At 43.3% G+C, this 26,820-nt stretch overlaps 1 protein-coding gene across 1 annotated transcript in view; it reads left to right on the top strand.

Moving 5' to 3' along the window:
* PDE3B (phosphodiesterase 3B) overlaps window positions 1-26,820 on the top strand; it is a 243,110-nt gene that overhangs the window by 193,787 nt on the left and 22,503 nt on the right. The window contains exons 10-11 of the mRNA XM_074954954.1: window positions 306-417; window positions 20,165-20,278. Of these exons, the coding sequence (XP_074811055.1) occupies window positions 306-417; window positions 20,165-20,278 (226 nt within the window). The remainder of the gene's footprint in view (window positions 1-305; window positions 418-20,164; window positions 20,279-26,820) is intronic.

Raw genomic sequence — 26,820 nt, 5'->3', positions numbered from 1 at the left:
AGTAAGAAGGTGCATTGGGGTCATTTCAGTAAAGAGATATGCAGATTTTTTTTTCCTTTTGATTTCAAGAGAGTGGTAAGATAGTTGTCTGTTTAGATGGAAAGAATTCCTGCAAACTGTATTAAGAGCACATCAGTGCTCAATGACTCATTTTTAATGAAGCATCAACTAAATTTAATAATTTAACAATTTTAACAGTATACTTAAATAAAAAATATAGCAGAATATTCTTAAAGTTGAATGAAGCTAAAATGATTAAACTTTGACACTTTTTAAAACCAAAATTAATTTTAATATGTGTTTAGGTGACATACACCTTGTTCCAAGACACTGGCTTGTTTGAAATTTTCAAAATTCCAACACAAGAATTCTTGAATTACTTTTGTGCACTAGAAAATGGCTACCGAGATATTCCCTGTAAGTAATGTTCAACTACACTATATACATTTATTCCTTTATAACAAAACATGTAAGTATGTTTACGTATTATTTTACCCATAAAACTACAGATAGTGTCTAATCTTAATGTTACAGGTATGATAATTGGATTGTTTTTAATAAATCTCTTGTCTCATAATTTATGAAAAATTAGACCTACAACAAAAGATTTGGTGGACTCCAAAATTGAAACTGCTCACATTTAGTTTGAATATAATCTGGTAAAATGTGCATGAAAGTTCAGGAAGTTTTCAGACTGAGCCTGATCCAAAGTCTTTTGAAATCAGTAGGAGCCTATTAATTGACTTCAGTGAGTTTAGATCAGTCCTGTTAGGAATATAAATGCTTATTTATTATGCTAACCCTTAATTAATGTTGCTATTCTTTTGTGGTAAAAGGAAAGTTCCTCCATACAATCTAAACTTTTACTCTATTCTGTGATTTGTTCAAGACAACTAAACTTTTTTTCCTGTGCTTTATACGTGTCACGGCTGGGGTATCAGTAAGTGGTCACAGCAGCTGGAATTTCAAAATTGATTAACAGTCATTTAATGTGTTTTTTAAAAATATTAGCACAAGTTTTCTGGTCTTTCTGTTTATAGATGCCATTTACTTCAAAGTCATGTTGTTCTTTGAATCTGTGTGCATGTGGATCCCACTGGCAGTGTGCATTCAGAAGTTTTATCAGCAGTGTCCACTAGGGGTTGAACATGCACCTTCATGCCCTCCCCCTCCTCTCCTAAGGCAAAAAGGGAAAGCAACCTTGCCCACCGTTCAGTTCCTTCTAACCACTCCTTGGCAGAGAATTGAAACAACAGGATCCTTCCTTAGAATAATTAGTTTGTTGTTACTGTAAACTTTTGATTTAGTTTTAGCAATTGTATTTGATAGTATAGTGTTTGCTCTATACCCTGTTGGCAAAAATAATAATCACCATAATAATTTTTAACTAAGATAAGCTGCTACCATTGACTACAATTTTGAGAACACTCCAAGTGTAGTTGAAGGGCCAACAGAAACACTCTCAACTAATCATGATTATTTGATATCGCGAAGCAAAGAAACTTCCAGGGCAATGGATGTATCAACCAGAAAGTATGCATCCTGCAAGCTGAGGGTACTGAAACAGTCTTAAAGAAGGTATGATAGATGCGGGAGCTGCCATGTGAAATTTGGCATTGACAATATAAACACTGAAAAACCTGAGTTGTGGTACAGGCCACCAACTCCCTTTCTTTTTCTGAATAAGGAAAATAAAATCCTTTTCCCTTGAAGCCAGAGGCACTGGCTCTGTTGTGCCCAGCTATAGTAGAGATTCTGTTTCTTTCTGCATGGGACTCCCATACGAGTAGTCCCTGAAAAGGGGAATGGGTGGGTGGGTGTGGGGAGATATTTTACAGAATTCGAGGGTGTACCCCTCTTGGATCACCTGCAAGACCCAGCAGTCTAAGGTAATTGGAGCCCAAGCCTCCTTGAAGAAAAAGAGATGGGAACCAAAAGGAAGGTAGGAAAGGTATCGATCCACAGAGTCTAGAGCAGTATCCTCAACTGAAGCATTAAACTCTTGTTTCTGAGATTGAAATGGCTGGGTAGAGGACAATGGAAATGGCTTTCTCTTTTGATACCTTGACCTCTTTTTCATCTGATCTGGTGGTAAAAATAATAATAAGAGGTGTAAAAATAAGAAGAGATAGCTGGTTGAGATCTCTGTGTAGAAGAAAGCTGACATTTATAATGCTTCCTTCTAAAATTGGAGGTATATAGTCCCAAAAATCTAAGTGTGGTTCGAGAGTCCTTCAAGGAGTGCAATGTGTCATCCATTTTTCAATTAAACAGCTCTTTTCCATCAAATGGTAAGTCTTGCAGTGTTCTTTGCACCTCCTTATGGGGACCCAAAGTAGATAACCATGAATCTCTCCTCATGGTAACACCTGTAACCATCAGTCTTGGTCCTGTGTCAGCTGAGTCCAAACCTGCCAGAAAAGAGGTCTTAGCAATTAGTTGTCCCTCTAAACAAATTAATTTAAATTTCTCTTTGATATCTGATGGTAGTTTGTCCATGAAATCCGCTGTTCTGCACCACTAGAAATAATTATACTTGCCAGCCTAGCTTTATAATTTGCAATTTTGACCCAAAGACAAGCAGAAGAATGACCTTTTGGCCAAATACATCTTTTTTTTTGTTTGTTTTTTGTTCTTTTTCTTCTCAAGTAGACCTTGTTATCTGTTTGGTTTTTTCATTAGCCACAGTATCTACTAAGGATTTTGGTGCCAGGTACATACAGAAGTACTCAAATCCCTTTTGTGGGGGACTTAGTATTTATGTTCAGCCTTCTCTGAGGTCACTGTGATAGATGCCAAAGTAGCCACAAGTCCTTTGTGGGTTCAGAGATCCTTTCATTAATAAGGTGAGCTATCCTGTTTTATGCAACTGGTTGAAGAATATCAAACAGTTTGTGTGTTTTCTAATGGACCAACTCCAAAGACACTTCTGCCATTCTCTTTAAAAGCTCCTGGTAAGCTTTAAAATCATCTGTAGTCATGTGAATGGAGGAGACAACAACTTCATCCAGGGAAGATGAGAAGCCCCTAATAGATGGATTTTCTTGTGTTGTTGTAGCCATGTTGGTCCCAGGATATGAGAGAGACAAGGTAGGAAAGGTAATATCTTTATTGGATGAACTTCTGGTGGAAGGTGCAAGCTTTCAAATTACACAAATTTTTTCTTTAGGTCTGGGAAAAGAAATCAGAGTGTCTGAGCTAAATACAAGTTGGGACAGATAGTTAAGCATACGAGATAAATTTTATAAGGGGTCACTTGAGATGGAATGGGCAGTAAGGGTTAGATTGTTATGCAAAAGGGGTTGGATATGGACCATTAAGGGTTAGCATGCCGGTGCATGTGTTACAGATCGTTGTAATGAGCCACGAAACCAGTTTTCCTATTAAATCCATGGTTTTCAGTGTCTACGAGCGTTATGAATTTAAGTCCCCAACGTTGCCATTTGAAGATGTTGTGTACGTTTCCTTTGAGGACAAGTATTGGAAAATCAGATATGGAGTGATCACTTTGTGAAAAGTGTTTGGCCATGGGTGATACGGTATTTTTGTCTTTTATCATTTTTCTGTGTGAGTTCATTCGAGAGCATAGTGATTATCTGGTTTCTCCCACAGAGTTGTTATTGGGACATATGATGCACTACATATGGTATTCCACATGTTGTGATAGGCATGTGTAGGACCCATGAATCTTGGTAGGTGTTTGTGGGAGATATTTATCATTGTAGCAGTGGAGGTATATCTGCAGATTTTGCATCTGTTATTCTGGCAGGGTCTGGTGCTGCTTTGAGTTGGTGTGGCCTGGTCTGTGGGAAGCTTGCTTCTGATGATGAGGTTGGCGAAGTTGGGGGTTTGTCTGAAGGCCTTGAAGAGGGGTTCAGAAAAGATTTCTTTCAGAATGGTGGGTGACAACTAGGTGTCTGTGGTCAGTGGGGTATTCTTTCCTTTATTGAAACAGGTTCTCTCAGTTTACGGGTCCATTCCATGATGTTATCTACTTCTCTGGTGAAATGTTTGCATTTCTCCTTCATCCTCTGCAGAAAGTGGTTATTGAACTTCGGAAACAGCCTGCCCTGTGGGAGAAGGGACAGACCTCTGAGACCATTTAAATGCTGGTCTTGTGTGTGAAGCCAAATGATGACTTGGTATTAAGGACAAAGAGGCGAGCATGGCCAATGTTTAAAAGCATATGGGTAAAGCATATTAAACCAAGATGATGGAACCCAAAGAACAAAAGATGGCTCTTGTGGCAGAGCCCAAAATGCAGTGGTTCTAGAGGCACCTCCTCTGTTACATTCACTATCCCTCAATGGAGCCGATGAAGATGGTTGATGCTCTGGGGACTATTCTCTACTGGAGGCCTGTGATGACGAGGAGGAAAAAGAACCTTCTAAAAGACTATCTGGACCTGGAGGTGCTATAACTTGCTGAGCTGTGGAAGGATTTCTCTGATCCTCAATGTGAGGTCTCAGAGCAATCTTCATGACAGGCATTCGGTGTTCATGCTATGGTGGACATTTTGACTTGCCCAATGTAGGAGAGAAGTACGGTAAAGGAGACTCTGGTATCAGCTGTGTCTATAAAGGAGACACTAGCAGATGATCCCTGTACTGAGTGTAGGTAGCGGATATCTGATTTCCTTTGCCCATAACCATGTACCTCGGTACTGTTTGAATCAGCGCCATGCTCTTTGATGCCTTTTGAGCTGGTGCCAAGGAGTCAAACTCTGTTCACATCAGTGCCAGGTGTTTTGCTGGTGCCAATATATAATGCCACTTTGACTGCAGTACTATGCAGAACAGTACTGAAAAATCCTTTTGACTGTGTTGACGAACTCAGGCACTCGAAAAAGCTGAAGTTGTACATGGTTCTTTCTTGCTTGTGGCCACTTTAAGTGAGTTCCTCAGTATCTGTACCTCAGATTTCTTGTGTGGTACTGGAGATAGGGACTATTGCCAAGAAGATGGTTTGGCAGTATGCGCCTTACTCCCACAGGCAGCCATGGTGTCTGACTGCTCTAGCGGTTTTGTAATCTGAGATTTAGGGTTCTTATTAGATGAATGAGTTCTCTTTGAGCCTTTGGAGCCAGAAATCACCTCCCTTCTTGTTAGGCACTAGAAGTCTGGCTCTTTGGCAAAGCAACCAGTGGCATCTTCAGCGGGTCAGTGAATAAATAAAATACACTATTGGTCTGCAGCTTCACACACCTCAGATCACCTCTGAATCTGATGCAGCTCTCATGGATTTCTCTGTGAGAAAGTTTTTTAATCTTGATTCCCTGGATTTTTGAGTGCACTTTTTAAATACTCTACAGATTGTGCACTTAGATATGACTCTCCCCTAAATAATATAGACATTCGTCATGTCCATCCTTGAGGGGAATTACCACTCTACATGATAGGCATGGCTTAAAGCAAGGTGTTTACGGTTCAGGCATAAAGACTAGACTTGGTACCACAAAAAGCCTAACTAAAACTAAAACTTGCTAAAAAAATGTTGTTGTTGTTTGCTGACAGGCTATGAAGGGACTACTACACTATATATTAAATACAGTGGATACAATTAAATGAAAATTAACCATAAACTGTACTAAGGAAGGACACCATGTTGTTCCAACTGTCTGCCAAAGGGCGGTTAGAAAGAACTGAGAGGTGGGCAGGGTTACTCAGCCCTTTATGCCCTCTGAAATGGAGCATGAGGGCATGAAGACTGCATCTGCAACCCCTAGTGGACACTGCTGATAAAACTTCTGAACATCTGTGCAAAGGGCATATGCACACCATGAATGGGATCCACATGCATGGAACATCTCGAAGAACAACGGTTATGGTAAAGTGTAAATAATCTTTTGCGGGAGGTTGAGAGGGGGAAGGGATTTTCTTTTATCTCTTGATAAATAGGAAATTAAGCATATTATTATGAACTAACAGTGGCATATTGATTCTGCAAACATCTCTCTTCCATAGTTATCCTTTTTATTAGGTTAAGATGAAAAGAGCCACAATCCCCAGAAACAAATGAACTTGTGTATGTGTTTGTGATAGGTAGCTCTCAATAATAAATGCATCATTTGATTTTAGAAAAAGGTAATTGAGTAACTGTTTTTGTATTGTTATTGTCTTTATAAATAAATTTCTCGTCCCAACACCGGGCAATTAAAACACAAAACACAGTTCACATCAGTTTTATAGTTAATTTAACTGTTCCCCATGTATAGTCAATCAATTTCTCCTATTGTATGGGTGTTTCACACAACAGAGGAGATGACATTTTTAATAGAATAATGTAATTTTAAAACCATAAACTACACACACACCAAAAAACAAGATAATTCTGAGGTGAAAGTATTTGTTCTTTTTTGAATGATTGCACATGTCCTTTCCACTGTCAGTACATGCATGTCTTGTGCACAATTGTTGAAGATTTTTCCATCAGCAGTACTCATCAGGGCAGCATGAGTGCCCTTTGGTGCCTTGCACCAGTGCACACGGGTATAAAGGGCCATGCTGCCCTCCCAACGCCTCTCAGTTCCTTCCTATCACTGGTGATGGTTGTTGGATCTGTGATATTTGCATTTGCAAGTCTTCCTTCCCTTCTTGTGTGTGTGTGTGTGTGTGTGTGTGTGTGTGTGTGTATATATATATATATGTTGTGTTAGTTTAGTCTAGAGTATTGTATTTGGTACACAATTAGTGACTAGAGTAAGTTTAGCTTACTTCTTAGTGAAGCTCAGTCTCCAGTACTCATTTGGGTACTGGGTCTGGTATTGGACTCATGCCATGTTCTGCCAGCTTCAAGGCCTGTCACTAATGTGGCAAACCTATGCCGGTGAGTGATCCTCTTCCCAGCTGCCTTAAATGGCTGGGGTAAGTGTATGTTGGTTACAAATGTCACATTTGTAGAGGGTTCAGACCTCATTCGATAAAGGACAGGGCTGTCAGGTTCATGTACTTACCCATGGAGTCTGCGTTTCACCCTCCAATGAAACCTTCCTGCTGAGAACAGGTACTGGGCATGTCTGAGTCTGCCAGAAGTACTCTGTCATTCATTTTGAATCTATAGGCAAACATTCCTCACTGATACCAAAGAAAAGACTTAGTAAGTCCTTGAAGGACTCAGTACTGGGGCCTTTGAAATCTTCAGGCCAGGCACCAAGTGGAGGCAAGGCACTGATGGGCACTCAAAGAAGAGGCACCCCCAGATACAGTCTGTGTGAAAAGAGTGATTGTTGACTCTGGAGCCCGGGAAGGGCCCATTGAGACCTATCCCAGGACCAGCACAGCTAGCAGTACTGCAAGGTCAGGAGCCTTTGACAGTGCCTTGTACACCTGAGGCATTTGGGGCAACATTTGAATTACTGAACTTCTAGATACTGGTTTTACCCACAGTGCAAGACTCCTGCCTGATACCGGGATCGGATGTGTTAGATCCTACGGTGCCAGTTCCAGCCCCGGTGCACCATTTGCCACTGGTGGCTGTGGCTGTTGGTGCATGTCGGTGGCTTCCGTAGAAGGGGAATCAGGCAATGATCTTGCTGGTGCCTCCATCACCAACCTCACAACTGGTCTCTCCAGTATCAAGGGAGGCAGTTCCCCTTATGGCCAGAGGAAGTGGACTCTTCTTCCTTATCGTACTCTGAGGTCTGTTCCTACGCTTCCAGACCCGAGCAACCTCAGCAGCCCTAGTGAGGTGCCTACCCTCCATGGTTCAGATCTCAACCTAATGACCAATGGCCAACATATAGGTAGGTCTTGCGTATCAGTGGCCTTTTGGAGCCCTTGGGGCTTCCCCCCATGCTCTGTGACATCCCCGCTCCCTTCCCACCCTCCCACATCAAGTAAGCACCGGGAACATATGCACCAGGGTCACCACTCCCACTCTTCCGGTACCAGGACTGGTACCATGCCAGGGAAGTTGCTTACTCGGGACTCTCCTATGCAGAAGTTGGACTAAGGACCTCCTCAACAGCTATTAGCCTCTTCATCTTTGTTTCTGGATGTGGTGGTAGTTGCAGAGTCTACCTCGGCCTGTCAGATGACTTCAACGCCTGTCAAGACTTGCGAAAAAGGGTGGATGCATCTGAAGGAGGTGCAGAAAAAGGCTCTCAGATTGGTGGACATTTTAACCTCTATAGGTCCCTCTAGGTTAGTTCTCCCTATTAGTGAAGCTATCCTAGAGCCCATTAAGAGTTTATGGCAGAAATCCATCCTCCCTTCTTCCCACTGCTAAAAGGGTGGACAGGAGATGATATGTCCCTTCCCAGGGATATGAACATTTTTACCACCACCTACATCCTGGTTCCCTGGTAATGTCTGCTGCAAACATAAAGGAGAGACAGGGACATCAGGCCTCAACCCTGAAAGGCAAAGAAACAGCTGGATCTCTTAGGAAGATTTATTCCACAGGTTTACAACTGAGAATTGCAAACAAGCAGGCTTTTCTGGGTTCATATGATTTTAGCCTGTGGGATAACGTCTTGAAGTTTAAAGACAAACTTCTGGATGACACTAAGCAGGAGTTCACTGCTCTGGTAGATGAGGGCAAATTAGTTGTCAAACCAGCTTTACAAGCGAGCCCAGATGTGGCGGACTCTGTGGTTTGAGCTATGGCTTCTGTGGCATTCATCTTGGCTGCAGTCGCCATGTCTTGGCACCAGATGTGAAGCAAACTATACCAGACCTCCCATTCTAAGGTCCCTCGCCCTTCTCTGAAAAGATGGACGAGAGACTTCATAGCCTTAAATATTCAAGGGTGACACTTAAGTCACTGGGAATTTATACACCAGCGATGAAGAGAAAACCATTCCATCCACAGCAGTCCCAGTGCTTCCACCCTCTCAATAGCTCTGAGACAGGACCTGTCAAGAAAGATGGGTAGACGTTATAAGAGACGTCCTCCACCTCCCTTCTCCTCTACAGCTGCTGGTTCTAGGCAAATCAGATCTTCAAAGCAAACATTTTGTCCTGTTGGTCGAGAGCAGCCTACCACTTTCCAGAGTACCATCTTTCCCTTGCCCTATTTTGCCAACTGCTGATCCCACTTCCTAAGTGCTTGGTCTTGTATTACCACAAACCAGTGGGTCCTAAGCATGGTGGAACTGATATATACCCTTCAATTTATTTCTATCCCTATTCCACATCCCTCTTCAGGGACCACTTTCATGAGAACCTGCTACTAAAGAAGGTCCAGTTTGTACTCCTCATGGGAACCATAGAGGAAGTTCTCATGTCTTCCCAAGGAATGGGATTCTATTCCTGATATTTTCTAATCCCAAAGGCAAAGGGGGGAGGGGCTCAGGCCTATTTTAGACCTAAGGAAACTGAATAAGTTTCTGAAGAAAACGAAATTCCGGATGGCTACTCTGGCTTCTGTTATCCCCTCCTCAGAGACCAGGGACTGGTACAGTGCTCTCAATTTAAGGGACACTTACTTTCATATGTCAATTCATCAAAGCCACAGAAAGTTCCTCAGAATTATATTCCCACTACCAGTTCTGCCTTTTGGCCTGTCAGCAGCACCTTGCATGTTCACAAAATGCACGTCAATAGTGACAGCGTTCCTGGGAAGGTCAGTAATCCATGTGTTCCCTTACCTAGATGACTGGCTAGTGAGAGGCCCATGCAGGTATCAAGTAGTCTCCAGAATAGCTGCTATCCAGTCAATCTTTCACATGCAAGGTCTTTATTCAATACAAAGAAATGTATCCTGACTCCAGTTCAAAAAATAGAATTAATTGGGGCAGTCCTGGACTCTGTACAGGCCATGGCATTCCTGCCACAGCAGAGGTTGCAAGTGATGCAACTCATTGCACTAGATCTAAAGACACATCCTTTGACTACAATTCAGTATTGCCTCAGACATCTAGGGCACATGGTGGTGTGCACTTACGTGGTCCAACATGCCAGAATGCACTTCAGAGAGCTACAGCGTTGGCTCAACTCATTGTATTCTCCAGCACACGATCGTATGGACAGCAGGTTCAGGTGCCTGGTTGAGTCTTGTCCCCCCCGGACCGGTGGATAGACCTATTAATTGTTTGTGGAGGAGCCCCGTTTGCTCCTCCTTAACAGACATTCACCTTAGTCACAAATGCATTGGATCCGGGAGCTCACTTAGGCCCCCTTCAGACTCAGGGGCTTTGGTCTTCACAAGGTCTAAATCCACATATAAATATCATAGAATCATAGAATCATAGAATATCAGGGTTGGAAGGGACCCCAGAAGGTCATCTAGTCCAACCCCCTGCTCGAAGCAGGACCAATTCCCAGTTAAATCATCCCAGCCAGGGCTTTGTCAAGCCTGACCTTAAAAACCTCTAAGGAAGGAGATTCTACCACCTCCCTAGGTAACGCATTCCAGTGTTTCACCACCCTCTTAGTGAAAAAGTTTTTCCTAATATCCAATCTAAACCTCCCCCATTGCAACTTGAGACCATTACTCCTCGTTCTGTCATCTGCTACCATTGAGAACAGTCTAGAGCCATCCTCTTTGGAACCCCCTTTCAGGTAGTTGAAAGCAGCTATCAAATCCCCCCTCATTCTTCTCTTCTGCAGACTAAACAATCCCAGCTCCCTCAGCCTCTCTTCATAAGTCATGTGCTCTAGACCCCTAATCATTTTTGTTGCCCTTCGCTGGACTCTCTCCAATTTATCCACATCCTTCTTGTAGTGTGGGGCCCAAAACTGGACACAGTACTCCAGATGAGGCCTCACCAGTGTCGAATAGAGGGGAACGATCACGTCCCTCGATCTGCTCGCTATGCCCCTACTTATACATCCCAAAATGCCATTGGCCTTCTTGGCAACAAGGGCACACTGTTGACTCATATCCAGCTTCTCGTCCACTGTAACCCCTAGGTCCTTTTCCGCAGAACTGCTGCCTAGCCATTCGGTCCCTAGTCTGTAGCGGTGCATTGGATTCTTCCATCCTAAGTGCAGGACCCTGCACTTATCCTTATTGAACCTCATCAGAGTTCTTTTGGCCCAATCCTCCAATTTGTCTAGGTCCTTCTGTATCCTATCCCTCCCCTCCAGCGTATCTACCACTCCTCCCAGTTTAGTATCATCTGCAAATTTGCTGAGAGTGCAATCCACACCATCCTCCAGATCATTTATGAAGATATTGAACAAAACCGGTCCCAGGACCGACCCCTGGGGCACTCCACTTGACACCGGCTGCCAACTAGACATGGAGCCATTTATCACTACCCGTTGAGCCCGACAATCTAGCCAGCTTTCTACCCAGCTTTCTACCCACCTTATAGTGCATTCATCTAGCCCATACTTCCTTAACTTGCTGACAAGAATACTGTGGGAGACCGTGTCAAAAGCTTTGCTAAAGTCAAGAAACAATACATCCACTGCTTTCCCTTCATCCACAGAACCAGTAATCTCATCATAAAAGGCGATTAGATTAGTCAGGCATGACCTTCCCTTGGTGAATCCATGCTGACTGTTCCTGATCACTTTCCTCTCATGTAAGTGCTTCAGGATTCATTCTTTGAGGACCTGCTCCATGATTTTTCCAGGGACTGAGGTGAGGCTGACTGGCCTGTAGTTCCCAGGATCCTCCTTCTTCCCTTTTTTAAAGATTGGCACTACATTAGCCTTTTTCCAGTCATCCGGGACTTCCCCCGTTTGCCACGAGTTTTCAAAGATAATGGCCAAGGGCTCTGCAATCACAGCCGCCAATTCCTTCAGCACTCTCGGATGTAACTCGTCCGGCCCCATGGACTTGTGCACGTCCAGCTTTTCTAAATAGTCAGGAAGCTGCAGGCCATCTGTTTGGCTTGCATGGCATTCCTCCTGCATATAACAGGGTGGAATTTGTTAGTGCTCCCAGATAACACAGCAGCCATGTTTTATGTAAACAAACAGTGGGGAGCCCAGTTGACGAAGTTATGCCTAGAGGCAATCTTGCTTTGGAACTTCTGCATAGCCAGGTCATAGACTCATAGACTTTAAGGTCAGAAATGACTATCATGATCATTTTCTGATCTCCTGCACATTGCAGGCCACAGAACCTCAGCCACCCACTCCTGTAATAGACCCCTAACCTCTAGCTGAGTTACTGAAGTCTTCAAATCATGATTTAAAGACTTCAAGTTATACTCCTGGGGGAATTGTGTGCCACTGCGTGTGCATAGAATTCCTGTCCCCTGCAGATTTCTCTGCTTCCCTGCAGAAAAGTGACTTTCTAATGGGTCATGTGCCCCTCCCCAGAAGCGTGGGCGCATTGTTTCAGGTGCCTAGAGCATCTGATGGAGAGGTAAATCACTTCCGGGGAAGGGCAGGGCTGGGGACACCCTGGCCATTGGCTCCTACCCTGCACCGGGTTCAGCTGCTAGTCCCAGCTGGGCTGGGGTCAGGGGAGCACGGGACTTCCTGTTCCGCTGCAAGGAACAGCTGGAGCCGAGTCAAACTCACTCCCAGAAAACTGCCCTGGCTGCAGGATGCTCCACTCCTGCTTCCTATCGCTCCTCAGCTGTGGGGGAAGGGGTCACTGTACTGGGAGCTGCTCCCTTGCCCATCCAACCCCCAAACCTCTGGACACCCCCATACCCAGATTCCCCCTGCCATTGAACCTCACCCTCCCTGCACCCAGACACCCCTCTGACTGAGTACCCTGCACCTGAACCCCATCACCTGCATCCAGAGCCCTCCTGTACCCGGAGCCCGCCACTGAGTCCCACCCTCTGCATCCAGAGCCCCTCTTCACCAGACCCCCTCACCAAGCCCCACACCACCCTGCACCTGGACCTCCACCACTGCACCTGGATCGCCCCCCACCCTGATGAGCCCCAATCCCCTGCACCTGGACCACCCCAGTGAGCCCTCACATCAAGATCCCCACCATACTGACCCGCAACCAGCTCCATCCAGACTCCCAACACACCAAGTCCATTCCCCAAGCTGAGTCCCTCACACCCAGACCTCCCCGCTGAGCCCATCACCCCACATCCAGATCCTCTCTGCTGAGCTGCAACAACCTTCACCCCCCTTTAGAATCCCGTTGTCCCTGCACCTGGAACCACCCAACAAGCCCCTGTGCATCCAGATCCTCCCCGCAGCCGGATCCCGCACTGAGACGCCCAAACCCAGATTTTCCCACACAGAACCCTCTCACACCACACCTGGATCCCCCCACACTATGTCCCTCCACACTTGGAACCTGTTGGACAGAGCCTGCCTGCCCACACCTAGTGAGCTTGGTGCAGAGGGGTAGGGCCCAGGGGTGTTTCTGAGGCAGGCCCAGCCCTTGCACTGTCAGGATTGGGTGCAGCCTCACAGCCGATTCTATGTCCCGGGGTAGGGGTGGGCTGCATGGTGATCTCCCACCTCCATGCAGCCAGTGGCCTGTGCTCTCCACTGCCACGCTGGAGCCTCCCCACTTATTTATTGACAAATAAAATTTGCAGAATTTTTCAGAATTTCAAAAAGGTTGTGTGCAGAACTTTAAATTTTTTGGTGCATAATTCCCTCAGGAGTAAAGAGAATCCACCGTTTACACTAGTTTAAACCTGCAAGTGACCCATGCCCCATGCAGCAGAGGAAGGTGAAAAACCCCCAGGGTCTCTGCCAGGTTGACCCAGCGAAAAATCCTTTCCCAACCCCAAATATGGCAGTCAGTTAGACCCTGAGCGTGTGGGCAAGACCCACCAGCCAGACACCTGGGAAAGAATTCTCTGTAGTATCTCCAAGCCCTCCCCATCTGGTGTCCCCTCACCACCCGTTTCCTGCTATCTGTCGCAGATCGGCTACATGCCATTGTAGACAGTCTCATCATACCATCTGCTCCATAAACTTATCCAGCTCAGTCTTAAAGCCGGTTAGGTTTTTTTTGCCCCCCACTGCTCTCCTGGGAAGGCTATTCGAGAACTTCACTCCTCTAATGATTAGAAACCTTTGTCTAATTTCAAGCCTAAACTTGTTGCTGGCCAGTTTATATCCATCAACCTGAAAGTGGCTTACCTTCCAAAGGTCCAAAACACTCTGGCAGACCACCTGACCAGATTGTTTGCAGGTCACCACAAGTGGTCCCTTTGTCCAGATGTGTTCAAGGCCATTTTCCAGTGGTGGGGAACTCTCCAAGTGGACCTGTTTGAAACAAAAGAAAAAAAATCATCTCTTTTGTTCCCAGGCGTGTCACGGCCTGTGGTCTCTGACAGATGCTTTCCTTTTGACCTGGTTAAAAAAGGCATGCTGTATGCCTTTCCTCCAGGTCTGCTCTTGCCAAGGTCTTGTCCAAAGTCAAGCAAGACTGTGCTCACATTATACTAATAGCCCCAGTGTGGCCTCATTAACATTGGTTTTCAACTCTATTGGTCCACTCTCCTCTGTTGCTTCTGAAAGATGCGGACATGATCTCCTAGAACAAAGGCCACCTCCTCGATCCCAACTTCCTGGCCCTCCACCTGACAGCATGGATGCTTCATGGTTGACATCCTCAGAATGAAATTGCACTAAAGGGGTAGAAGAAATTCTCCTAAACAGTAGGAAGTCTTCAGCTTGGTCTACTTATCTTGCAAAATGGAAGAGATTCTCCATTTGGTCTATGCAAATAAGTGTCCACACAGCCCAAGCTTCAATTCCCCATATCCTGGACTATCTCCTGCTCCTGAAACAAGGACTAGCCTGTAGTTCCATCAGAGTCCATCTGGCAGCTATCTCAGCTTTCCACTGTCCAATGTTATAACTGATCGATCTTTTCAATCTTTTTAATCCATCAGATTTCTAAAGGGTTTGGACAGGTTATACCCACAGATCAACAGCCTGATTTCACAATGGAACTTGAATTTAGTTCGAACAGAGTTGATGGTTTCCCACCTTTGAACCACTAGCAACATATTCCCTGTTACGCCTACCTATGAAAGTGGCATTCTTGGTCACTATTACCTCAGCCAGGAGGGTAAGAAAATTGCGAGCCCTAGGGCATGGTACAGTTGCAAGTTAGAACGCATTAAAGTAGCCCCGGGTGCCCTAACTCACTGGCAAGGCACTGTGACAAAGTTCCTTCTCTACCTTGGTGGGTCTTGCGCTTATTGATGGATTTGCTCGCCTTGGAGCTTCACGGCAGCCCTCAGTTTGGCCGTTCTTATGAACCCACAGTCCAGGTCAACTTCTCCTGTGTCTGACCAGGAGTTGGGAGGATTTGGGGGGAACCCGGGACCGCCCTCTACTTCGGGTTCCAGCCCAGGGCCCTGTGGAATGCAGCTGTCTAGAGTGCCTCCTGGAACAGCTGTGTGACAGCTACAACTCCCTGGGCTACTTCCCCATGGCCTCCTCCCAACACCTTCTTTATTCTCACCATAGGACCTTCCTCCTGGTGTCTGATAATGCTTGTACTCCTCAGTCCTCCAACAGTACCCATTCTCACTCTCAGCTCCAAGTACGTCTTGCTCCCAGCTCCTCACACGCACCACAAACTGAAGTGAGGTCCTTTTTAAACCCAGATGCCCTGATTAGCCTGTCTTAATTGATTCTAGCAGCTTCTTGATTGGCTGCAGGTGTTCTAATCAGCCTGTCTGTCTTAATTGTCATTCTTTATTATTGCATAAAGTAAAAGATACCTTAGCCCAGGAAAGCAACAGGCACTGCAAGTCAGCGTAGCAAACACAGATTCCGACTAACATTGGAACCACTGCACTTCACTCCCGTGCAGGGCACCAAACATTACTGGTGGCTTTCAGCCTCAAATTGCTCCCTCAAGGCATCCCTAATCCTTGCAGCCCCGCGCTGGGCCTCTCTAATAGCCCTGCTCTCTGGCTGTTCAAATTCAGCCTTCAGGTGTTGAACCTCCAAGTTCCATGCCTGAGTGAATCTTTCACCCCTCCCTTCACAAATGTTATGGAGGGTACAGCAGACGGATATAACTGCGGGGATGTTGTCATCGGCCAGGTCTAGCTTCCCATACAGAGAGCGCCAGTGGCCCTTTAGACAGCCAAAAGCACGCTCCACAGTCATTCTGCACCGGCTCAGCCTGTTGTTGAACCGCTCCTTGCTGCTGTCAAGGCTTCCTGTGTAGGATTTCATGAGCCATGGCATTAAAGGGTAAGTGGGGTCTCCAAGGATCACAATGGGCATTTCGACTTCCCCTATGGTGATCTTCTGGTCTGGGAAAAAAGTCCCGGCTTGCAGCTTCCTGAACAGGCCAGTGTTCCAAAAGATGCGTGCGTCATGCACCTTTCCGGGCCAGCCTGCGTTAATGTCAATGAAACGCCCACAGTGATCCACAAGCATCTGGAGAGCCATAGAGAAATACCCCTTCTGATTAACATACTCGGAGCCTAGGTAGGCTGGTGCCAGAATTGGAGTATGCATCCTATCTATCGCCCTTCCACAGTTTGGGAAACTCATTTGTGCAAAGCCAGCCACAATGTCATGCACATTACCCAGAGTCATGGTTCTTCTGAGCAGGATGGGATTAATGGCCTTCCAAACTTGCATCAACATGATTCCAACAGTCGACTTTCCTACTCCAAACTGGTTAGTGACCAATCGGTAGCTGTCTGGAGTTGCCAGCTTCCAGATTGCAATAGCCACCCACTTCTCCACCGTCAGGGCAGCTGTCAATCTCGTGTCCTTGCACTTCAGGGTTGGGGCGAGCTCATCACACAGTCGCATGAAAGTGGCTTTTCTTATCCAAAAGTTCTTCAGCCACTGCTCGTCATCCCTGACTTGCATGACGATGTGATCCCACCACTCAGTGCTTGTTTCCTGAGTCCAAAAGCGGCGTTCCGCGGTGGTGAGCATGTCCGTGAATGCCACAAGCAAATCTCATGTCGTATGCTGTCAAGGTTCCTTCCCCACTCTGAACTCTAGGGTACAGATGTGGGGACCTGCATGAAAAACCCCCTAAGCTTATTTTTACCAGCTTAGGTTAAAACTTCCCCCAGGTACAAACTATTTTACCTTTTTGTCCCTGGACCTTATTGCTGCCACCACCAGGCGTCTAACAAAAATAACAGGGAAAGAGCCCACATGGAAACGTCTTTCCCCCCCAAAATCTCCCCAAGCCCTACACCCCCTTTCCTGGGGAAGGCTTGATAAAAATCCTCACCAATTTGCATAGGTGAACACAGACCCAAACCCTTGGATCTTAAGAACAATGAAAAAGCAATCAGGTTCTTAAAAGAAGAATTTTAATTAAAGAAAAAGAATCACCTTTGTAAAATCAGGATGGTAAATACCTTACAGGGTAATCAGATTCACAACATAGGGAATCCCTCTCGGCAAAACCTTAAGTTACAAAAAGACACAAAAACAGGAATATACATTCCATTCAGCACAACTTATTTTATCAGCCATTTAAACAAAACAGAATCTAATGCATATCTAACTAGATTGCTTATTAACTCTTTACAGGAGTTCTGACCTGCATTCCTGCTCTGGTCCCGGCAAAAGCAACACACAGACAGAGAGAACCCTTTGTTTCCCCCCCGCCCCCTCCAGCTTTGAAAGTATGTTGTCTCCTCATTGGTCGTTTTGGTCAGGTGCCAGCAAGATTATCTTAGCTTTTTAACCCTTTACAGTTGAAAGGGTATTTCCTCTGGCCAGGAGGGATTTAAAGGTGGTTACCCTTCCCTTTATTTTTATGACATATGCGTTATGTGAGTCGATATCATCGTCTGAGTCCTCACTGTCCGTTTGGATCTTAAGGAGTAACTCGATTGTCAAATGTGACGTGCTGGCGAGAGTCGTCAGCATATTCCTCAGCAGTTCGTGCTCCATTCCCGCAGACCGAAAGGGAAGACAGAGCGCGCAGTACAAAAAAGTTGAAAGATGGCGCCAAATGTGGATGGAAGCACAGGGATTGCTGGGATGCAAACCGATGCATCACGGGGTGTTGGGACAGGATCCAGAATGCCCCGCACCCCCCGCCCTCTTCCCACAAGCCACAGTGCCAGAATGGGAAGAGGTGCTCTGTGGGATAGCTGCCCATAATGCACTGCTCCCAATGCCACGGCAAGTGCCACAAATGTGGCCACACCAGTGTGCTTGCAGCTGTCATTGTGGACAGACTGCAGCGCTTTCCCTACTGCACTCTCCGAAGTCTGGTTTAACTCAGAAGTGCTCTACATCTGCAAGTGTAGCCATGCCCTTAGCGTTGGATCCTCCTTATACAGCATTCTTCAAGGATGAGGTTTTCCTTCAACCTCATCCAAAGTTCCTGACTAAGGTAGTTTCCAATTTTCACATTAATCAAAACATTTACTTACCAACCTTCTTTCCAAAGCCTCATTCAAGTAGGTGGGAAGAGACACTCCATTCTCTAGATGTTAGAAGTACTTTGGGTTTTTTTTTATCTGGATTGGACTAGGCCTTTCAGGTCATCCTCACTGTTGTTTGTCGTGATTTCAGAAAGAGTAAAGGGCCAGTCAGCGAATATCCTCCTGAATTTCCGGCTATATTCATTTATGCTACTGTTTGGCTGATATGGAACCTCCAACTAAAGTGGTGGCTCCCTCAATTAGATCACATGCAGTTTCTGTGGCCTCTCTGGCTTGTGTGTCCATCCTGGACATTTGTAAGGTGGCAACCTGGTTTTTGAGCCACGCATTTACTTCCTGCTATGCCATTGCTCATCTGTCTAGAGATGATGCCTGATTTTGATGGGTAGTCCTACAATCCCTATTCAAGAAGAGTCTAAACACCACCTCCAGCTCGAACTGCCTGTAAGTCTCCTACAATGGAATAGACATGAGCAATCACTTGAAGAAGAAAAAACAGTTACCTACCTTTCGAAACTGTTGTTCTTCGAGATGTGCTGCACATGTCCATTCCACAACCCACCTTCCTTCCCTTTCTGGTAGGAAGAAACTAAAGAGAGTTTAGGCCAGTGTGGCCTTTTATACCTGTATGCAGTGGCACGAGACATCAGAGGGCAATCATGCTGAGTGGGTACTGCTGAGGGAAAATTCTCCAACAATTGTACACGAGGTACACACATCTACAATGAAATAGATATGTGTGATACATCTCAAAGAACAGTTAAGGAAAGTATGTAACTGGCTTGGGGAGAGGGTTGGTTTTTGTTTGTTTGTTTTTACAACTGACTAGATTTTTATTTTGACAGTGTCAAAATAAATCAGACTCTGGAATTCTTACTGGTTTCAAAATAGTTTATTACATGTTCTATAACATTTTTGATCCTTTACAGAAAATGAAATACAAAACAAAAGCAGTTAGGTAAGTGTTAAACAAAATAAGAACAAAGGCAACAAGTTTGAAATGGATAAAAGTTTATATTAAGCACAATTAACCTGTGGAACTCATTGCCACAAGATTACACAATGGAGTCTTGGTCCGTAACTAGGACTTTTAAGTGCTATAGTAGTAGTAATAATAATAGTAATAACAATTATAACAACATTTAGACCAAGAACTTTGAAGGCTGCAAATCAAGGAGATAGGGATTGCAAGAACATTAACTATTATATTTGATAGACTTAGAAAAAAGTTTGGAAGAGATATAAATACTCAAGCTTCAGGGCATAAACCAACTCTATCTAAGAAGATTAGAAAGAAACTTTCCCTGTGAGTTAGCAATTTAATAATTTCCCATTTTGGGTTTCTTGCATTTGTGTGTATCAGACAGAATACTTGGTGAAGTGGACCATTGTTTCTGTTTTTCATCCTTTTTATATTTCCTGCTTTTAAAGTTGTTTAAGTATAGATCATTGTTCAGATGAATTTTATTTAATATTGTGATGTTCATGGATTAAGTTATTTTTAAATTCAAATGGTAGTTTTAAAAAATATAAAAATTGTAAATGTGAAGAATAGTCTCTTATTTTCCTTTATGTGGGCCTGGATCTTCAGAATATTAATGTTCAGTAATTATTTTGGCATGCTGCCAAAATTGTCCTCAGGAATGCAAGCAAGAGACAAGAAATGACAATTTGACATTTTATAACTCAGCCAGATCTGAATGAAAGTTAATGGAAGAAGCAAAGGGAATCTCTGTAGAGCTTTGTCCTTACCAAATTTCAAAGGCCTGCTACAAACAATGGAGATGTTAGTTTATCAAAAAAAAAAAAAAAAGTCACAAGAATCTTTTATGATGGAAACTGTTCGGCAACCTAAATATGGGAGTCCAGCTCCTCCCATAATACTTAGAGAAACAGTAGAAAGAACTTGTAGTTCATGAATACTTTGTTGATTTTTAGATCACAATCGTGTACATGCCACAGATGTTCTTCATGCAGTATGGTATCTCACAACACGGCCCATTCCTGGGTTTCAGCAAATTCACAGTGATCATATAATGGAAAGTGACATGGGTATGTATCAATATTAATTTTTATTTTTGTATCTTCAGTAAATTTTCAGAATATTTTACTCAAACTAGAATAATTACCATGGATAAATTGAACAGTAATCTGAAAAAAACCCTTCAATAGTTATTAAATATTTTAAAGTTAAAAGATAAGACAGTAGCAATATATGCCATTTGCAAGCAGTATGTACCTGATTTTAGGATAATTAATTGATTGAATAGTTGCTGATATGCTTGGCTCTTGAGCCAAGAATACTGTTTCACTGAGATAAGTTTCTTCTTCTGAATGAGACCTATATCTTCTGCTGTAGTCAGTATATTTCTAGTAATTGAAATACATTAGGCTAATATTTCTTTATTTAATTAGTAAATTAAATATCTCAAACTAAAAATGCCTAAGATTAAACTATTTAACATAAATGGAGCTCTGCTTAATGATTCCAATGTAAAAATGAGATTGTCCTGAACAACTGAGGGTCCTGTTTTGTTTAGCATATACAGGTATTTATCTTTTCAGTGAAGCTCAGTTGAATAAGATTTGTTGTTGTTATGCTAAGCAGTTTCATACAACAACAACAAAAATAGAATTCTTAAAGGGAAGAATCAGGGATGGTAAATCCAGAATTTGAAGTACCTTTGTTTTTCTAAATATGTTTGGTACATCCATATAATCCTTTGTACTGTGTGTTACATTTTGAAGCCAATTTTTTATTGTACTTCGTTTAAAGAAAAAAACCTCACTGGCAACACTCCTGGAGAAGTCCTACATCATAATAATGAAAATAATAATGGCTGGTTCTTCATAATAGATCTTAAAGCTCTTTACAATCTTTGAATGTATTTTTCCCTTACAACACCCCTGTGAGGTAGAGAAGCACTGTTATGCCGTTTGGAGATAAGCAATTTACCTAGAATCACACAGGCAGAACAGAGAATTGAACCCAGGTATCCTATTTCCTAAGGAAGGGCCCTAACCTTTGGACCATCCATTCTGCAAATACAGTGGAGTAAAATGTATTTGTAATCATAGGTTTATAGTATCCAAATTATAAGCAAGTGTGTGAAAAAGTCAGATTAATAAAAATACTATTATATTCTCTTAGCATTGTGTGATCATATTCAAACACTGAATATTTATCAGATCCAGCAGATCTTTGAAAAACTTCTTGAATGTGCCATTGCAATACTGTCTGCATAAGCCAACCAGTGTAAATGTCTGTAGAATGGGAAACTGGTGGGTTTTTTGTATTTAATGTGTATTGAATGGAATAAACATACAGAGATATCTAATATTTAAATATAGTGGTACTTCACTTCTAAGTATCTAAATCCATAGAATACATTTGGTGAGGTGCCAAATATGTGTGTTTTATGAACTACTGAAAAGTAAAGTTGCTTTTATGAAAGTTGAGAAAAGGATATTGCCCACAGATTTTTATACTTACACTCATACCTAGATGTACAGAGTATCCTGGCCTGTTTGAAGTCAGTAGGTGTTTTGCCATTGACTTCAACAGGACCAGAATTTCATCCAGAACCATAAAGGCCAGAAGAGACCTTGTGATGATCTAATCTAACTCCCTTTGGAACTGCCAACCCCCACTTCCTGGCGAACATCTGGCTCCTGTGTCATGGGATTGTAGCCAGGACTTTCTGGAGAAAGATAGAAAATGTCAAAAATATCTTCCCTCCCCCAAAGTAAAAATGATAAAATTATTGTTTTACTGCCCTTGAGCACCCCAAATTTGAAAAGTATTATTATTATTATTTGAAAGGATTAAAAATAAACTAATCACACATCAAGACTTTCCTATTAATGGTCAGATGTGTAATAAATATATTAAAGCAGTAAGATCCACCTTTTATTATGCAGTGTTGAAAAGACACGCATTATAGCATCCTATGTGAAAAGATAGCAACTTCAGACAGGAAAAAATTGTGTGGAGAGTTCCATATCATACAGATTTCCCTCTTCTGGCTGAATGGGGGGAGGAATCTCCCTCTGCAGTATCTCACACTTCCCACAGAGGCCTCTCCATGCGTTTGGGGAGGCCAGGGAAGAGTGGACAGGCTGCGGGGGGGGGGGGGGGGGGAATGTGGGAGTTGCATATTGTTCTCCTTTTGGGCTGGTTGAGTTTAGGGAGGAAAGGTAATACACCCCCTACTGAGGTGATTCTTGTTTTAAGAGGGAGAAAAGTCCCGGACTACCCATGGCAGCAAGGGAGTAGAGTGGGCTGTGGGGAAAGAGCGATGTGGGGTGACATGCTAGGTGACTCAGTGCCAGTGGGGGAAATAGCCTCTTTGTGGATCCTTGGGATCTCTGGAGTTTAGTCCAGACCTGCACCTGCTGACCATGCTGGTAAACTCGCCCTCACAATGAAACAGGTTTCGAGGTGGTAAGTTAGTTGGTATGCCTACATAGAAAAAGCTGTACATGGGCTAGCCTACCAGAGCCATCTTGAATCCAGCTGGCACAGGTAACAAAGCATTGAAGAACACAGCACAGCATGGGCTTCCTCTGGGCTAGTAAGCAGAATACATACACAGGGTCTATGCTGGGCTGGTACTACCATCATTGAAATTCTGGATGATTGAGGGTGCCCTGGTAAGTAACATCCCAGAAATCTGGCAAATGGACATCTGAAGAGGTCTGTGGAACCATGGGCATAGATCAATATAAGATAATCAATATTACTGTTGCTTGATACTCTCTTATCTTCAGCTTCGACAAATCTCCCAACTTGAATTTTTTTTTTCATAATTGTCAAAATGGCAAAACAAAAATTTCTGGTTTTCCAGTTTGAAATGACTTTTCATATAGAAAGTTAAGCTACCAAGAAAACAAAACATTTGTAAATTATCAAAATAAAATGTTTCAATTGACCCAAACTGAAAAGCTTTTCCCTTTTTTAAATTTAAAATGTTCAAGATTTGGACTTTTTGTCCCAATTAGGCACAGAAAGTTTTTGAACTCTCAAAAATATTCTAGAGACAGGAAAACAGTTTCCAGCCCAGCTTTAGTAACCACATCTTTGGTAACTCAATGAAAGTCCCTCCCCCCCCCCCCTTTTTTTTTTTTTTTAAGTTTTCCTGCATCTGCTTTGTCAAGTGAGTCTCATTGTTGTTTTTACCTTGGATACATGTGACCTTAACAGATCCTAACATTCCAGGAGTAGCAGATCATAAGCTCTTACTTCATTATTTTAGGCCTTTATGCTGTAGCTACCTTGCCACCTGGGTTATGTTGTCATTTTCTGTGTGTGAAGATGGCTTTTATCATCTATTAATTTGAATCACTATTGAGACGAGACTTGAGTGCTCAAGAAGTTCTCAATTAAATTCTGCATCTGCTGGAATCTTTCTTTGAGCAACAGAACAAAAATAGTTCTTCGTCCAAAACAGAGGTCCCAGACAAATGAGTTGTTGCAGTTTGATGGTGCAACATTTCTGATAACTGATCATGAAACAGTAGTTCTCCAAGTCTTGCGTAATCCTGTGGGTCTGAAGAGCGCATGTTTCAACAAGAAGGTTGTCTTGGTAAAATGCTTTTCCCACCCTTGTCTGACAAGCCTCACTCTCTGTTTGAGTGCCACACTTTCAAGTTTCAACTTCAAAAGGCAGCATTCCACATGTAATAAAAGTGCAAGAAATTCAGTCTAACTAGCATGACTGAACTGAACTTTATATGTGGTTGTTAATGTACAGTCATGGCTGTACAGTGGAAATAGTGCTGTAATACTTGCTTTTAGGATCACAGGCATTTAGTGAAACACTGAAAGTACCAATTCCAGCACACACAGACAGAACTTCCTGCTTGACCCCTCCCCCAGATCAAATATAACAATATAATGACATACAAGACATTGTAACACTAAGATAAAGATAGAAAACCATCTACTGGTGGAGGTGCTGTCTGCACTAATCTGCCTGTACTACAGTTTTCTCCATCTAGCTGAATAAGAATTTAAAACGATAACACCAAAGGAATCCAGGTGGTCTGCCATCTTTGCAGTTTCTGTGTTGGTCTGCCTGCTCAAGTCCTCTATTCAGTCATGGAGACACCACTCGTAGTTGGATATCGATTATCAGTGAGTGCAGTTAAATTAGGCCTATCCATTGTGGACATATTTTCTGTTGAAGACTGCAGTGTGTTGAGGGCCTGAGGATACTCTGGAAATTCTTTCTCCATAACAGGTCTCCCGTTAAAAGCCACAAGAAACTGCTAGGGTACCACCAAATACTCCTCTACTTCCCTCGGGGATGGTTGTTGAACACTGTGTTTGCCCTCCCCTTTCTTTCAATGAATCTGTGCACCAGTTCTCAATGCACTATAAAGGAGTGAGTTCTTGCTTTTTGTATGAGCAAGGCTAGGTTGCTTAGTTTTTTAATTACCATGTAAAATTCCCTCCGAAAAGGGCTAAGATTGGGATGCGTTTCCAGTTGTCACCCACTGTTGGCTAGCCATACCTTCTTTCCTTCCTGGATGGGCATGTAATTTTCCTTTTTTTTCCTGGCATCTTGAGCCAAAAGCAAGCATGCCAGGCCCATCTATTCTTCCGCCTTCTGGAATGCTGTCCTCAGGTCACTGATACAAGACTCCACCATGTGTAGGCACAGGAAGCCTTGCTAGTTCTTCAAGTCACAAGGAAGCATGGGTTTGCAGAGTTCAAAAATAATTTCACAAGGAGAGTAGTGGACAATTTAATGCCAGCTGGTATTATATGCAAAAATGACAAAAAGTATGTTTGTATCCCAGTCTCGCTGGTCTTCACTGACTAAGATGCTAAGTATGAAACCAATGGGACAGTTTACTCTCTCCACTCCCACGTTACTCTCAGGGTGGGTGACACTGGTCCTCACCTTGGTTATCTGGAGTTGTTTGCAAACCCTGTGTAATAACCAGGATTCAAATTACTTACTTTGATCACTGCAGATGCTGCTTGATTGGGCCAAACTGCAACATTGCATGTTTAATCAAGGCAGCTGTAACTGTCTGAGTCCTTTTATCCTTCAGTGGCTGTGCCACACCATACTTTGAGAAGGTGTCATACACTACCAGCAAATACTGATTTTCAACTGGCGTTTCTCATAGTGGGCCTTCAAGTCAATCTATATGAACTCCCAGGGCTTACTAGGTTAGAACATTTCCACTAAAAAAGTACATCTCTTTTCTTATGCTTTCCTTCCATTCCAGGTAAAACTGGTAAGTACCCCATCCTTAACATCTGCAGCCATGCCTAGCCAAAAAAATCAATTGGATACCCAGTTCAATGTCTTTTCATACACCAGGCGGCCTATTGCTTTGTTGTCATGAAGGCACCCCAATACTGTTTTCTGAAAACTTGCTGACAAAACAATCCTGTTATCTTCATACACCAGCAAGTTGGTAGCCAGATCAATGGATAATCATTCCTGAATGGCATTGAGCTTCCCCAGTCTGTGTCTACTTTGGTAAATGTATTGGTGCATGGAACATAACTCAGGGTCCTTAGGCTGTTCTTGCAAGATGTCCTCACAAGATCAGGTTGAGTCTATTTTCAGTGTTCTCACACAGCTGACAGCATACGTAACCACATTTTGCTTTCCAGGTTTATGGTGAACTGTTAATATGTATTCTGACGGTTTGTAAGTCCTTCTGCACAAGCATTGAGTTGTGCTTTGTAAGGACACTACAGGGCACTGTGGTCTGTGTACACTGTGAATTGCATACCTCATAAATAGGAATGATAGGCCTTGACACTCCAGTTCTGGCACAGTAGCCAGAAACTCCAGTTCTGTAGCTGAATACTAGGTTTTCCTCTTGTTTAATTTGCAACCTTCAAAAGCCACTGGTCTGTGCCTACCACGCTCATCAATTTGTTAAAGTGCAAATCTGACAGCAATCTCTGAGGCATCACAGGTTACTGCAAATGCATGGAATGGATCTGGGAATTTAAGCACAGCGTGATTTAGATGTCCATCCTTCAGTGATTCAAACGCTTTAGGATATTACTCTGTCCAGACAGTCACTCTTAGTCAGCTGATATAATGGCACTGCCCGCTCTGTGGCATTTTTTTTACAGTACCATATTGTCTTCTGGCACTACCAGTTTTCCTGTCCTTATTTTGCTAACTGTTATAAATGTTGGATTTCTAATGTCTTCTGGATTGTGTCCTGGCTGCTGGTTTTTCCCTCTCTTAACTGCTGGATCTTATTCTCTTTGCTGCTAGCTATCCCATCTCCTGACTACGTCCTGGATCTTTTCCAGTGATGTGAAGTTTCAGACATTGAGTAGAGTAGATTTGGAACTTACATTTTCAAATCCATTTGACCAATGGCATTGTGCTTTGTTGCATGCTGATATCAGCACAATGGATATTGCAGTAATCAAAATATTAACAGCAGCAGTGATTTGATGTCAGTATGCTAAATGTTGCTAGTTGGAAAATAAAATAATGCCATTTTAGGAAGTTTGTAAAATCATAGAATATCAATATGTGTGTCTGAAAGTACTGTACAGAGACTACTGCATTCTGATTAAAATAATTGGTTTCATATACCCCTAT

The sequence above is a fragment of the Natator depressus genome, chromosome 6, assembly GCF_965152275.1.
Source record: "Natator depressus isolate rNatDep1 chromosome 6, rNatDep2.hap1, whole genome shotgun sequence".
Classification (NCBI taxonomy): Eukaryota; Metazoa; Chordata; order Testudines; family Cheloniidae; genus Natator; species Natator depressus.
Note: the sequence above shows the minus strand (reverse complement) of the source record. Positions and strands in the feature narration are given on the sequence as shown.